Here is a 16,455-nt window from a genome sequence, read left to right as displayed (position 1 = left end):
CTGGAGTACTGAAAATCAAAAGTGAGGATACACGGGCCATTCCAGAAGGAACATTTCTTTCTCCTAGATATGCTCTTAGATAAGCCACCCAACACCTCTGGAACTTCAGTTCCTCATATGTAGAAGATGGGACTGAGGTATGTGGTTGGAAAGCACTTTCAACTATAAAACTGGACAACTCTTATGTTTTAGTCTTTCAATTTAAAAAATAAAGAACACGCCAGTCTTCTAAAAACAATGCCATATATTGCTGCTGGAAAGATGTCAATATGATAAACAACCTCCATTCAACTACTACAGGTTATCTCTCTTTCTACCCCCAGCCACTACACATGCACACAAGAACCCATGCAAGCACACACATGCATGCACCAACACACACGTGCCTCATTAACTGTTTAAAATATATTTAAATTTATCCTAGTAAGTCAAGTGTTGGAATAGAAAGGGATATTGGGAGACAGAAGAAAGAGGTGCCTTTTGCCTAGCATTTGAGTTGGGGTTGACAAGATGCCCTGTGTCTACTCTCTTCTGATCTTCTTCTCATCTCTTTTCCATTCCCCCTTCTTTCTGCATTTAAAAGCTCCAACATGTTAGCTGAGATTCTTAACTAAGAAAAAGCTGCTGGTGTTTAGCCAAATCTTCTACAGCATTTTTCAATGAGGAGAGCTTTGGCTTTTGGCCTAAGTTGACCACAGTCTTCGTCAACAGTGTAGAATTAAAGAGAACTTTGGTTTCTGCTGTCAAGGCTCTTCTGGAAACATCAAAAAAATAAAGTCTCAGCGGGTACTTGGGCCAATTCTAACAGGTCCAGGTTTTTTTTTCTCATCTCCTGCTGGTTGGGGAAAAAGTGATGAGAATAACAATGGAAGCTTTGTGGTAGTGGAAATCTCTCCAGTTTTAACCTCAAAAGTCTTAGTTAAGTAAAACTCATGTTTTGCGTAAAAAAAAAAAAAATCCTTATTTAAAAAAAAACACCCTGAAAAATTAGGGTGAACTGTCATCTATCTGTAATTCATATTGAAATGCTTCAGAATAATATAGAAGCAGTTAAATGTGTCAGATTGTTAATGTAGGTGGTGGGTCCACGGCATTTGTCATACTGCGTCTTCTTTTCTGTATGGCTGAGAGGTTTCACATTTATTTTACACACATTTCAAAATATCATTCTTATCCCCTCAAAAATTAATTAAAAAATTAACTTTTTTTTTTTTTATAAATAAGGAACCAGAGTATATTGAATTAATTCAGTATCCTCTCTCCCCCATGCTGACTCGCTGGCTCTTCAAAATGGTAAAGTAGATAAAACCTCTTTGCCTTATTACTGGCTCTCCTTATTCACTTGATCCAAGAGAAATTATCACTGTCAAAACAAGCTTAATTTTATGGAGGCCTTGACTGGAAAATTGGAAGGCTAATTCACTGGGGAGAAAAAGAAAAACTTCTCTTTATTTTTATTTATCTTGTTCTGTCCAACTAACTGGAACACACCTGCTTTTTAGGAGAGAAAGAGAAAAAAAGAAGAAGAAGAAGAAGGGCGAGGAGGGAGGGCAGCAAGATGAGACCTCATGGGGATTTTTCACTTGCTTAGAAGTAAATAAAATTATCATTTCTCAAATAAACAAAACACACCCCTTTGTACATTTAAAAAATAATATTGATGACCAAAGAAACTTGGTGTATGAGTCAGAACTTGAGAGGAAGGCGTGGGTTACTTAAAAACTGGCATTAGGGCCTAAGTATCTTTTTTTCCATTCACACATTTTATCTTAATGTTTCCCAACTGAGTAGAAGACTGGCCTGTAAACCAGTGCTTCTCAGGCTAAGGGGCATCGGAATTAACAGAGGATCGTGTTAAAAATGCGGGTGCTGATGGAGTAGGGCTGAGCTGGCTGGGGCTGAGAGTCTGCATTTCTAACCAACTAGGGAGCGATGGCGATGCTGCCGGTCCATGGACCACTCTGAATTAGCATGGCAATATTCGAATGTTTTTCGGATCTATTTCTGCTTCTGAAATAACAGGTGGCAGGAGGAAGTTAGCGCGACCTACTTTTTCTTACCATATGCAATTTGAATACTAGAATAAGGCCATGTATTCTCAATGGGTGCAATATTGCCCCCAAGGGAGAGGAAATTATTTTTTTGGAGGTAAAAAAGCTGAAACAGATATGTAGTACAGTTGACCCTTGAACAGCAGGGGTTTGAACTGTGGATTCTTTTTTTTTTTTTTTTTAAAGATTTTATTTATTTGACAGAGAGAGACAGCGAGAGAGGGAACACAAGCAGAAGGAGAGGGAGAAGGAGGCTTCCCACTGAGCAGGAAGCCTGACTGGGGCTTGATCCCAGGACCCGGGATCATGACCTGAGCTGAAGGCAGACACTTAACGACTGAGCCACCCAGGTGCCCCTGAACTGTGGATTTTTTCCAATAAATGTGGTACTGTAAATGTATTTTCTCTTCCTTATGGCGTTCTTAATGACATTTTCTTTTCTCTGACTTACTTCATTGTAAGAATGCAGTATATAATACATGTAACATATAAACTATGTGTTAATATACTGCTCATGTTACCCATAAGGCTTCTAGTGAAAAGTAGACTATTAGGAGTTAAGTTTTGGGGGAATCTAAAGTTATATGCAGATTTTCGGCTGTGTGGGGGGTTGGTGTTCCTAACCCTCATGTTGTCCAAGGGTCAACTGTATACCAGTGATATTAAAATGTCACGGTGGGGGGCGGTGTCTGGCTGGCTCAGCTGGTAGAGCATGCCACTCTTGATCTCAGGGTCCTGAGTTTGAGCCCCACATTGGGTGTGGAGATTCCTTAAAAATAAGATCTTAAAAATAAAATGTCATGAGGGGCCACAGGAAAAATGTCTAAAAAAGGTACTCAGAGAAGGTATAGAACCACTGCCCTAAATTATTATAAAGTCTCATGAAACTGGCACAGGTAAAAATCAGCCAGACTGCCTGTTCATAAATACTCAGTTATTAACATTTGGGATATCAGTTGTACATTACTACTTGGATTCTCAAATTCTCATTGACAAACATGATGGAAATTTTTTATTGTACACTGGGTTGAATTTGCAGCTTTTTGAGCATCTAAATATTGTGGATTGCAAGGGAAAGGGATGAGAATAAGTACAGAATGATTATCAGAGATGACTTATACCAACAGGAAAATTAACCTGAGTTGAATAAAAAACAATCAGATTACAACTAAGTGGAAGATTTACAACCGGAATTGTCAATACACTCCCTTTTCCCGATGTTTTAAGTGTTCTCTACCTTCTAAATGTATTCTATACTCCTATTTTATGTGTAATTATTTTTCTAAGAATGAGGTAATGAGTCCCCTTAGCTACACACTCAATGCAGAGTATGTTCTGATTGAAAACACATAATTCCATTTAACTGCGGACATGTGCTCAACTCCCTCCCATGCCCAAATGGCTGTGCGGCTAACCCATGGCGTAGCAGATAGACCTAGTGCTTTCTGCTAAGTTAGGGAGCCCAGCGAAGGCAACTATTGTCATCTCCACGTGAATAAAGTGAGAAATCATTCAAATCTGGGCCAGAACCAGTCCCACAAGAGTCAGAGCATGAAGGCCACTCCCAATAACAAAAACTGACCTTGAGTGTACCTATGAGTGTGCTGAATGCCAATGCTTTAATTGTCCCCAAGGCTACAAGTTATTGTAATTACTCCGATTTTTCATGATGAATTAGAAGCATGAGGTGCAAATAAACTAATACAAGTCAAGGGCTAAGAAGTGGAGAGCAGGGATTTGAACAAAGACAGCTTAGCTCTGGAGCTGTGCTCTTTCATTGGCAGTTCCTGCTGGTTGTTTCCAACTAATTTGGGGGTGGTTTTAGGTGGTCAAGACCCAGCTGGCCTCCTCTCCAGGGCGTGTCAAGGCTGATGGGAAGAGGCAGGCAAGTGTCATGACCAAGGGACTAGGAATAAGGTATTTTGTCAAAAGGAGAGCCAGACTAGTCGGGAATTTTTTAAAAACAGCTTTGTTAAGATATTAGTCAAATGCTATACAATTCACCCATTTAAAGCATAAATTCAGTTTGTTTAGTACATTTACAGGGCTGTGAAACCATCACCATATCTTTAAAAAAAAAGATTTATTTATTTTAGAGAGAACTGGCAAGTGGGGGGAGGGGCAGAGAGAGAGAGAGAGAGAATCCTGAAGCTGACTCCCTGCTGAGCGTAGAGTCCAACACAGAGCTTGATCCCAGGACCCCGAGATCATGACCTAGGCTGAAATCAAGAGTTGGCCACACAACTGACTGAGCCACCCAGGTGCCCCAACCGTCACCATATCTAATCTTAGAACATTTTAGTCTCTTCTAAAAGAAACCTAGTACCCGTTAGCAATCACACCCACTCTCGACCCCCTTCCCCCAGTCCTAATCAACCACTAACCTACTTTCTGTCTCTATATAGTTTCCTATTCTGAACACTTACTATCAGTTGAACCAAACACTATGTGATTTTTCGTGATGGGCTTCTTTCATTTAGCATAATGTTTTCTGGACTCATGACTGTGTTGTAACATGTATCGTACTTTATTCCTTCTCGCTGGTGAATAATATTCTGTTGTATGGATACACTACATTTTGTTTTTCATCCATTAGTTGATGGACATTTGGGTTGTTTCCACCTTTCGGCTATTATGACTGATGCTGCTATGAATATTCGGGTACCACTTTTTGGGTGGATATATGTTTTCATTTCTCTTGGTATATGCCTCAGAGTTGAATTGCTAGGTTACATCATAAGTGTATGCTCAGCATTTTGAGGAACTGCCAGACTCTTTTCCAAAGCAGTGGTACCCCTTGACATTCCCACCAGCAGTGTTGGATTACGGTGTCTCCACATCCTCCTCAGCGTTTGTCCACAACTACTTTTTCAGTTAAAGCCAATGTAATGGGTGTGAAGTAATATCCCATTTGGTTAATGGTTGATGGTTAATGATGTGGAGCATCTTCTCCTTGCTTTTCATGTCTGCTGGTTATTTTGTGTTTCTTCTTGGAGGAATGTCTCTTCAAATGGTTGCCCACTTTTGATTTAGATAAGTTGCTCCCTTTTTGTTATTGGGTTTGTGTGTTTAATATATTCTGGATACAAGTTTCTTGTCAGATATATGATTTATAAATTTTTTCCCCATTCTGTGGAAATCTGTTCACGTTCTTGATGATTCGTGCACACAGTATGATGTAGTGCAATTTATTTTTTTCTTTTTTGCTTTGCCTTTTTTTTTTTTTAATCTAGGAAAGGTCCCAGTGATTTACTCTTATATTTTTGTCTAAGAGTTTTCTAGTTTTAGCTCTTTTATTTAGGTTTGTAATTCATTTTGAATTAACTTTTTGTATATGTTGTGAGGCAGTTATATAACTTTTGTGTATGTTGTCTGGTATGGGAGATAAATCTTGGTAAGTAAATTCCATTCTTTGCATGTGGATATTCGGTTGTCCTAGCACTATTTATTTAAAATATTATTCTTTTCCTATTATGTCTTGGTACATTTGTCAAAAATCAGTTGTCCATAAATATAAGGATTTATTTTTGGAATCTCGATTTTTCCATCATTCTATATGTCCATCTGTAAGCCAGTGCCATATTGTCTTAATTACTGTAAGTTTTAAAATTGGGAAGTATGAGTCTTCTAACTTTGTTCTTCTTTTTCAAGATTGTTTTGTTATTCTGGGTTCTTTGCAATTTTGTATGAATTTTGCAACCAGCTTGTCAATTTCTTCCAAAACCAGCTGGGATTTTGATAGGGATTATACTGCATCTACAAATCAAGTTGGGGAGTATTACCCTCTTGACAATATTAAGTCTTTTGATCCATGAACATAGGATATCTTCCTATTTTTTAAGGTCTTTAATTACTTTCATTGATGTTTTATAGTTTTCAGTGTACAAGTCCTTTTTTTTTTTTTTAAGATTTTATTTATTTATTTGACGGAGATAGAGACAGCCAGCGAGAGAGGGAACACAAGCAGGGGGAGTGGGAGAGGAAGAAGCAGGCTCCCAGCAGAGGAGCCTGATGTGGGGCTCGATCCCATAATGCCGGGATCACGCCCTGAGCCGAAGGCAGACGCTTAACCGCTGTGCCACCCAGGCACCCCTCAGTGTACAAGTCTTGCACTTCTTTTACTAAATTTACACCTAAGTAATTTATTCTTTTTGATGCTATTGTAAGTGAAATTGTTTTCTTAATTTTGTTTTCAGAATTTTCAGTGCTGGGACGCCTGGGTGGCTCAGTCGTTAGGCGTCTGCCTTCCGCTCAGGGTGTGATTCCAGAGTACTGGGATTGAGCCCCACATCAGGCTCCTCCGCTGGGAACCTGCTTCTTCCTCTCCCACTCCCCCTGCCTATGTTTCCTCTCTCACTGGCTGACTCTCTCTGTCAAATAAATAAATAAAATCTTAAAAAAAAAAAAGAATTTTCAGTGCTTGTCTATAGAAACAGAAATAGAAATGGATTTTTTATATTGATCTTATATCCTGCAACCTTCCTGTACTCTTTTGTTAGTTCTAATACTTTTTTAGTGGATTGGATTTTCTATGTACAGTATCATGTCATCTGCAAATAGAGATAGTTTGCTTCTTCTTTTTCAATCCAGATGCCTTTCTCTCTTTTCCTTTCCTTTCCTTTCCTTTCCTTTCCTTTCCTTTCCTTTCCTTTCCTTTCCTTTCCCTTTCTTTCTTTCTTTTCCTTCCTTCTTTCTTTCTTTCTTTTTTTCTTTTCTTTCTTTCTTTCTTTCTTTCTTTCTTTCTTTCTTTCTTTCTTTCTTCTTTCTCTTTCTTTCTTTCTTTCTTCTTTCCCTTTCTTTCTTTCTTTCTTTCTTTCTTTCTTTCTTTCTTTCTTTCTTTCTTTCTCTTAAATGCTTCATGAATTTGCATGTCACCCTTGTGCAGGGGTCATGCTAATCTTCTCTGTGTTGTTCCAATTTTAGTATATGTGCTGCTCAAGTGAGCACTTTCATTTTGTTTTCCTGCCTAATTGTCCTGGATATGACCTCCAGTATGATGTTAAACAGAAGAGAGTTAGCATCCTTTTCTTTCTTGTTCTGATTTAGGAGAAAATATTCACTCTTTCACCATCGTGTATGATGTTAGCTGTGGATGGTTGAGCAAATTTCCTTCTATTCCTGGTTTGTTGAGTGTTTTGATCAAGAAAGAATGTTGGATTTTATCAAATGTCTTTTCTGCATCTGTTGAGATTATCATGTGTTTTTTTCATCATTTATTCTATATATAGTGTATTACACTGATTGAGATTCATATATTACGCCACCCTTGAATTTCTGGGATAAATCCCATTTGGTCTGGTATCTAATCTTTTTAAATGTTGCTGGATTCAGTTTGCTAGTATTTTTTGCATCTATATTCATACAGAATTTTGGTCTGTAATTTTTCTTTTTTCTTGTGATTTATTTTTCTGGTTTTGGTATCAGAATAATTCTGGCCTCATAAAATGAATTGAAAAGTGTTCCTGCCTCTCTTCTATTTTGGAAGACTTTGCAAAGATTTAGTATTAATTTGCCTTCAAACATTTGGTAGACTTCACCATTAAAGTCATCTGAACTTGGTCTTTTATTGGTAGGAAATTTTTAAAATTACTAATTTTATCTCTTAACTTGTTACAGGCCTATTCAGATTTTTTATTTTTTTTCTTGAGTCAGTATTGGTAGTTTGTGTCTTTCTAGGAATTGGTCCATTTCAAAACTAAGTTATCTGATTTATTGGCTTACAGTTGTTCATAGCTTTCTTTATCATCTATTTTATTGTAAGTTTGGTGGTAATGTTCCATCTCTTATTCCTGATTTTAATAATTTGTGTTTTCTCTCTTTTTTCTTGGTCAGTTTAGCTAACCAAGAAAAAAATTATCTTTCCAAATAACTGACTTTTGGATTCATCGACTTTCTCTATTGTTTTTCTGTCCTCTGTTTCACTGATCTCAGCTTTAATCTTTATTATTTCCTACCTTTCACTAGCTTTGGTTTTCTTATTCTAGCTCCTTAAGGTATAATGTTAGCTATTGCTTTGAAAATCTTTTTTAATGTAGGCATTTACAGATATACATTTAGGAAGGAATGTGGATTTTTTTTTTTTTTTGCATGAAGGAGATCTAATAGTTTGATAAAAACTTACCAGTGAGATTTAATTATGATTTTACTTGGATGCCTTTGCTTGCCTTCTGATGCTGTGACAGAGAAGCAGCCAAAACACAAAAGTTAAATACATAAATTCCAGGGAGCTTTTGTTTTAGTAGTGACAATTATTCAGAGTTCCTACAATTTTTAATTTTGAAAGGTAATTTATTTGATGACAATTGTGAGCCATTCTCAAATCTGTCACATGTAGTAAGTCCGCAGTCTGAGAAATTGTTACTGGCATTTGCAAGCATTGCAGAAATTTAATAAACTGTCGCCAAACCATTTGCTTGTTTGAATGCCAAGGTTTCCTTCCCCACATCACATGCAGTGTCCTGCTGCCAACAGTTATCAAAATACTCCCACAGTTGTCACAGAGAGAACTGCTCAGGGAGTTTCTGTTTCTTTATTCTTTCATTCCTATATTTCATTGCCTTTGCCACTTCTTGGGGATTTATTTGAATAACGTGAACAGTTTATGGAGCAGTTGAGTCTTAAAGAATGGACTGAGAAACTAAGTAGATCTGAGATCTAGGTATAGAAATATAGAGATAGAGAGTACAGCGAGATTGGGAAGAATGACTCATGCTTTACTCTCTCTGCGTTTGAATTTTTACAGAGAGCTATGTTGTTTGTGTACCATAAAACAGCAATAAAAAATGTAAAACCATTTGAGGGAATCTAGAGGAAAACATGAAGAAAAGTCTGGATAGATCAACTCATCGTGATTGAAGATATGCAATTAGGTGGTCAAGCTTTTATAATAGGGTTGAGAGATATAATCCAGCCATGTGAAGTAAAGATTGACAAGAAACTACCAGCTCTCAGTTTGCATTTTCTATGATGACTTCAACAGATCAATGCCAGGCCAAGTTAAAAAAGCTCTTTTATATGAAATGGGGAAGGTGGAAGATCAGAGGGCATGACCTTGGACCTCATTCACCAAGTCAAAGATGCATGAAAGTGTGGCCTTTTACCACAATGATAATACTTGCAACTGTCATCTGGAATAAACGTATCTCTGCTTTGTCTTGTTTAATGGCTTTGGTGGACACTTTGGCAGCACCTATCAAAATTTCAAATGCGTATACCCTTGACCAAGCAATTCTGTTGCTGGGAGCCTCTTCTGAAGAAATATACCAGGGCACAGATTTTGGATAAACAGATGCTCGTTGCAGCCAAATATTTCACATATCCTAAGTGTGCATCAAAGAGAGTATGGTTAAGTAAATTATGGTCCAACTGTCCCCAGGTCACAGGGCTAAGGAGCGGAGATCTGGGATCTAACTGAGGCTTTCACTGCCTCACAATACTACATTTTGTGAGTTAGTCTTTGGGTGTGGGTGGCTTTTGGGTGTTCAGGATTCAGCTTGTGTGTTCTCCCAGGGCAGGTCAAGATTGGGTGGTGGGGAGAGGAGGGAGGACAGGCCAGTGTCAAAACCAAGGAATAGCAAATTTAGACAGGGAAATTCAAGAGTTTAAAAGGACAATAAAAAGTGAGAAAAAAGATGTTATGTGTAATTAGGGAGGATTCTGGAAGAAAGTACGTTGTTTCACCAAAAAAAGCCTCACCTTGGCCACTTTTCACCCCACTCCCCATTTTCATGAACCCTCACCCTTAAAGACTCCAAATGAACTTGAGGGTACTCTCCTAAGTTTTCTCAGTCTCAAATAGGAGGGAGGACTGAAGGAGAAGCTTACTTCTGGAGAATATATCTGTCCCTCTTCATCAAAGAAAATCCATATTAACATGTGTTTGGGGGATTAGTACATCTTTGAGATCCCAAGCAAATGGGAAGAGAATTCTTGCAGTGTTCACAGAACTATGAAATGAAGGGTTTGGTGTGGCTGCCGCAGGGTGGGATGATTCAGAACATTTTAAGGAGCGCATGCCAATTTCAGGAGTCCTGGCATTTTCCACATGCCCTGGTGTTTCCAATGATCCCAGATGCTACACTAGCATTCTGTATGACCTTGAGCCAAATACTAGTCTTTCTGTAAATCATCTTCTCTCTCTAGTAAATGAGGTGGCTGGGATAAATGGTCCATACTCTCCCTTCAACTCGTGATTTAATTTATAGTTTTTAAGACTTACTGAATCATTAGTGTTTTAAATAAATGTTACTTGGTATTTATTAATGAAGGTTAGAAACAAAACATTTACTTTCCTATCACAATTCTTACACATGCACACATGTGCAAATACACACACACGCGCATGCATTTGTAAAATGAAATAGAAAATATTACTTAAGAAGAAACTCTACTTTGGCGATATGTATCCTTGGTTCTTTCTTCTTTACTAATAAGAAAGAACTGATAATATTTTCTTGTGGCATAAGGAAGACTGGAATAGTTTAAAGGAGGAATGCTAGCAGGAGTGGACTCTACATACAACTAAAAAAATTTTTTTTAAGTAATCTCTACACCCAGTAATCTTTACATCCAGCTTGAATCTGCAGTCCTGAGATCAAGAGTCACATGTTTCACTCACTGAGCCAGCCAGGCGCTCCTATATACACACTTTTTTTAATCTTTATTTTTTTTTTAAAGAATTTATTTATTTGAGAGAGAGAGAGAGAGAGAGAGAGTGCAAGCATGAGTGGGAGGAGGGGCAAAGGGAGAAGGAGAAGCAGACTCCCCTGCTGAGCAGGGAGCCTGATGTGGGGCTTGATCCCAGGACCCTGAGATCATGACTTGAGCCAAAGGCAGATGTTTAACTGACTGAGCCACCCAGGCGCCCCATCTATACGTACATTTTTATATTCAACTGCATTTCATTTCTCTAGAAGCCCCCGAAACACACACACACACACACACACACACACACACACACACGCACGCACACACACACTCCACTGCTACCTTAGCCCATGAAGGAGTTAGTAAGGAATGATGTTGAAGTAAAGGTACCATTTTGCCCCATGGTATCACACAAATAGAAAGAAAAGCCTTGGATTGCACCTGCTTTTTACTCTGTTCTTATAATCTTAGGAGTTGTGTGTTTGTCTATACCTTTCAGGCCAGGTGGAATTGGAAGATGTGGAGCCTTGATAGGAGATCACTGATAGAAATGTGTGTGTGTGTTTATTATGCAGTAAATGTAAAATACATAGCAAGTGCTTCTTTCATTATTTGATTTCTTAAATACAGCTTATTTCAAATGCTTCATTGACCTCCAACTACGGGGGGGGGGGGGGTGGTGGTGGTCATGACCGAGAGCCCCTGCTGTTGAACTCTGAAATCCACCCTGTTTGCTCCGAGGGCACACCTCCCACCCAGTGTTCCCAGCCGGAGACGGAGCCTGGCAGGCCTGCCCCTGGACAACTGGGATCCTTCTAGTTCTGGTCTTGGGCCCAAGGACTGCGCCCCCTCCAGTCATGGTGTGGACCAGCTTCCTTAGGGTTCTCGGGTAGCCAGGGGTGCCTCCAGGCTCTCTTCCTCCTCTACTTCACGTGGAGCCCGCCTTGCCCTCTTCTCTCACTGGAAGAAAATCCTTGCATATTTAAGTCTGTCTTGGCATCTGCTCCTCAGGAGAGCCAGACTAACAAATTTAAGCTGATGACAAGCTCAGCTTTGCAAGGCCAAGAACTATGTGTTTGGTACGTTGCATTTGGGGACATAAAGGAGGAAGAGAGGGAGTTCATACATTTGGGTTAGCTGATAGAGGCGCCCGAAACTCTCAAGAATGCCCAAGAATTAATAATAGTGGTATCCTGTGTGAGGTTTTGGGAAGAATGAGTGGGGACAAGAGCTGGGAGAAAAACTCTTCAAAGTCTATCCTATAATAGGTATGTCCTCGATTTTCCAAGCAAGTAAATGTATAATAATTTGAAAATGTAAAATCAAGTATTTGTATTAAAAAACAAACAAACCATGAGTTGGAGAGAAAAACAAAGCATACGCTTTGGAGATGGACCTGAGTTTGAGTCCCCACTCAGCTGGTGATCTTGGGAGAATAATGGATCTTGGGAGGGTCACCGGGCTATTGGATTCTAGATGTCCGTGAGTTGCTTTTCTCCTTGAATTCTGTGATCTCACTCACTGGCTCCCAAGAAGGCAGGCGCTGCCTGCCCCATTGCCCCTGGGCTTGGCCATTGGACTTGCTAGGGCTAGGGGACTGTGAGGCCATGAACGAGTGAGTCTGAGAAGAAGCTTTCAGGAACCAGTGCACTGAGCAGACCTTGCTCTCCCTTTCTTCCTCCTGGGAACCACAAGTCCCTGGGGGGGGGGGGGGGGAGAGCAGCGCCGGGGACGGGGGGCGGGGGAGGAAGGGGGACAGGGAGGGGGTGCAAGGACGAAGGCGGGCTGAGGGCTGCTTCAACAGCTTGGATTCTGGAATCAAGTTGCGGAGCTGTGCACAGCTGGCCTGTAGCTGCCACCTCCTGATGAGCCATGTGAGCAAAACAAACTTCCGTGGTTGAAAACCACTGTGGTTTTTCCCTCAACCTTTTATTTTGAAAAATTTCAGAATAATGTTGAGGGTGTACAATCGACACCTCGCTTAGCTTCCCGGGTTGTTAACGTTTTGCCACCTTTGCTGAATTTCTCTTGCTCCGACTCTAGATATAAAGCCCTTGATTTTTACTGAGCCATTAGAGTTACAGGCATGATGGGGGCTGTACCCCTAAATCTTCCCACATTCTACCCAAGAACATGGATATTTCTCCTGTATGACCATAATACTGTTATCAGGTCCAAGAAATACAACAGTGTTCCAATGATATTGTTTACCATACAGTTCATATTCGAATTTGTTATAATAATATTTTTGGAATTTTTTTTCTTTCTGATCCAAAACCCAAGTGAGGATCACACGTGACTACTTGTCATCTACCTTTTTAGTCTCCTTGAATGTAGAACAGTTCCTGAACTTTTTTGGTTCCTCTTTCATGAAACTGAGATTTTTGAAGAGCTTAGGCCAGCTGTTTTGTGGAATGTATCATTTCCTGGATATATCTGGTTTCTCTTCCTCATGATTCTTTAGATTTAGGTTAAACAGTTATGGTAGGAATACTACACGTCACGTTCTTAAAATCACAACTAGGAGGCACAAAAAGTGTCAGATTGTCCCATTTGGGGTGATGTTAAAGTGGGGTCCACCAGATTTTTCCAATGATGTTTCCTTTATCCCCTTGTGGGGATAATCTGTGGGGTGATAGACACTTGGTGAATATCTGGATCCCCAACAAATTTCCCCACTGCTTTTAGCATCCATAGGTGACCCCTTTCTGAATCAGTCATTACATGTGTAGTTGCAGAGTGGTGATTTTTTCCACATTCTGTTCTTACCTGGATTTTGTAAAGAAAACTTCCTCTCTACTCCCATTTATTTTTGAGTATCACTATGGACTCATGGATTTTTTTTAAACACGTATAATGTTATAATCCTTCATCATTATCTATTTTATTTAAACTGTCCGGATTTGTACAATGGGAGCTCTTGTCAAGCTGGATGCTATGTCCATTTAACACGTTTCTGCCTGTCTTTTGAGAATTTTCTTGTTTTCTGGTACAGTAAGATGTTCTAGGCTGACCTTTGATATTTACTACCACAGACCTGATGATTCTTTTTATTTGGGAGAGAGACTAACACAGTAAGACTAAAATTTGGGGTGAAAGCTGATAAAGGAGGCCAGAAAAGAGATTTAGCATAAGGAAATATTTTGAGGGACTTCTTGACCAAAGGCTTTACCTTGGGTCGGTCTCTCAGGTTCCCCAAACCTGGATTTCCTCTTCTGGAAAATAAAGATTATTATGCCTATTGAATGAGTAGGTTTACAAAAATGAATAAACCTGATTGATTGGCGTATGTTCAACCTTTGCTGGACATTACCATTACTAACATCCTTCCAACCAAGTTCATTTCTGTGATACCTGGGACTTCCAATTTCTGCTCCCACTGTGATTGATTCATGGTGAAACTTACTTAAATTTATGTTCTGAGGCTTTGTGTCAATATTGCTCTAAAATGTTCTGAAGGCAACTAGATGGGGTTAAAATCTAAAGGACTGATGAACAAAGATCTTTTGAGGGAGTAAGTGTATATAAATTTAAGAAGGGAGCAAAAGACAAACATCCCACATAGATGTATATGTATATTTCATGGTTTAGAATAGGATCTTAAATGAGAAGTGGCCGGGTAAAACTCGACCAGCTTTAAGTCCAAAACTGGCTCCTTATTTACATTTCTCATTTTAAAAGTGAAGGGAACGACACTTCCTGAGCAATTGTTGTGAAGATAAAATTCAGAACAAGGAGACATATGTATGGAGGCACAGGCTCTTTTTTTTTCTTCCAGTTTTATAATTCTCACACGACACTGTTTAAGGTGTACAGCACAAAGACTTTAAATACAGACTGCACAAGGATTACCACAGTAGGTTAATAATATCTGTCGCTTCACAGAGATGGTGGTGAGAATTTTGAGGACTTGTATTTTTAGCTACATTCAAACATACCATGTTGTTACTTATAGTCATCATGTTGGACATTACCTCCCCGGTACTGATTTACCTTACAGCTGGAAGTCTGTACTTCATGACCGAATTTCACCCAATTCCCCAAGGGAAGGCACGGGGCGCGGAGTGGGGGTTTGGGGTGGGGGGTGGGGGTGGGGGGAAATGCCTGGTATTTGTTCTTTAGCCGGTGCCGGCCCCTGGTGGTGGTGTGTTCCCATTGCAAGTCGGAGCCGACGGGAAAAGGCCACGAGCTTAATTTGTAAACTTTTACACGCCTCAAGTCACAGCATCCGACAACTTTGAATAAACATCATTATTATACTTCACCTAGGTTATGCTTGCTTCGATAGCAATAACATGCTGGTATGGCCAAGGCGTTAGTTTCTGAGCTCGAACTTTCCGCAAAGGCAGTCAATCATTCAACACGTATCTATTGAGTGCAACATGTATCTATCTATGCACTGCTCTGGCTCCGTGGGATAAGAAACAAAAATTCCACCCCAGTGAGAATAGGGAAACTGAAGGACTCTATAAAAATCTGATTTTTGCTCCTTTTCCTGCTTCTATTCTTGCTAGGTCCTGCACCCCCACTTTACATATGCTTTATAATACAAATAGTGTATGTCCTCTCCGTAGGGGACAACGAGTTAAGGATTTCTTTAGAAGAGAAATAATGATTTCTTTAGAATATTCTATTCTATTCTATTCTATTCTATTCTATTCTATTCTATTCTGGTGAGAATGGTGAGGAATCGATCATATGGTATTCCAGACCACCAGAGCTAGACATCTGGACACCAAGACCCCCTGGCTCACAGGAATAAGACCTGAGCCTCATCTTTGTTCTAACTGGTTCCTGATGCCTAAGAGGACACCACCGTCCTCAATAGAAACTCCCAGGCCCCAAGCAAAGACGAGGCGCTCTCTTTTCCTTTCTGGGTCTCCCAGACACCCTGGCTGTACCTGCACTCTCTGTCTTCAACAAACTCTGCTTTCCCCTCCTGCTGGCTCGTGTTTGATTTCTGTCCTGCACACAGCCAGGGATCCTCTCAAGAGGCTGGCCCCGCCGTACCCCCTGTGGGTCCCTAGACCAGCAGGCCAGCATCACCAGGATGCCTGTAATATGCTCTCTCTACTCTCCAAATACTACGTAAACTAACTTGTCAAGAGCTCTATGGCTTACAGAGTTTCCTTCCGTGGCTCAATCAATGGAGAATCCTGGCGCAGGCCCCTCCGCACCTAAGAATTCACCCTTGCAAAACCGAGAGTTAAGATGTCATCAGCGTGGGGCGCCTGGGTGGCACAGCGGTTAAGCGTCTGCCTTGGGCTCAGGGCGTGATCCCGGCGTTATGGGATCGAGCCCCACATCAGGCTCCTTGGCTGGGAGCCTGCTTCTTCCTCTCCCACTCCCCCTGCTGTGTTCCCTCTCTCGCTGGCTGTCTCTATCTCTGTCGAATAAATAAATAAAATCTTAAAAAAAAAAAAAAAAAAAGATGTCATCAGCGTGACCGGCCGGGCTGACCACGAAAACAAGACTCAACGGAAGTCGTCTTTCCCCGGGTTTTCTCCCCAGAAATATTTTTTGCGGGAAGCAAGGGTTTCGCCCGGCTCTTTGGGCTCGAACCCGCAGAGTCAGGAGAGTGATGGCGCCGGTTGTACTGTGCGACTCCAAAGAGGAAGCCTGTTTCCCTGCAGAGCCCCATGGGTGGCGGACGGGTCACCCCCCCCGTGCCCCGGAACGTACCTCCAGCTCCAGATGCCGGACCTCCCGCCATTAATCTTCAGCGAGGCGCAAACGCGCCCTCTGGTGGCGGCGCGCG

The 16,455-nt window shown here is 40.5% G+C and overlaps 1 protein-coding gene and 1 non-coding gene across 2 annotated transcripts in view; both read right to left on the bottom strand.

Annotated features, from left to right (window-relative positions):
* Positions 1 to 16,425, bottom strand: part of JAM2 (junctional adhesion molecule 2) — an 81,557-nt gene extending 65,132 nt beyond the window's left edge. Inside the window, exon 1 of the mRNA XM_045785462.2 lies at positions 16,380 to 16,425. Coding sequence (XP_045641418.1) covers positions 16,380 to 16,410 — 31 coding nt within the window. The 5' untranslated portion in view covers positions 16,411 to 16,425. The remainder of the gene's footprint in view (positions 1 to 16,379) is intronic.
* LOC123784454 (U6 spliceosomal RNA) lies at positions 6,892 to 6,998 on the bottom strand. The gene has a single exon (XR_006777449.1). It is a non-coding gene; the product is annotated as a U6 spliceosomal RNA (small nuclear RNA).
* Positions 16,426 to 16,455: the final 30 nt, after the last annotated feature.

Source organism: Ursus americanus, chromosome 4, assembly GCF_024610735.1.
Source record: "Ursus americanus isolate L20-20 chromosome 4, mUrsAme1.1.p, whole genome shotgun sequence".
In the NCBI taxonomy this organism is placed as follows: Eukaryota; Metazoa; Chordata; class Mammalia; order Carnivora; family Ursidae; genus Ursus; species Ursus americanus.
The sequence above is the reverse complement of the archived record's forward strand: the minus strand, read 5'-3'. Positions and strand labels throughout refer to the sequence as shown.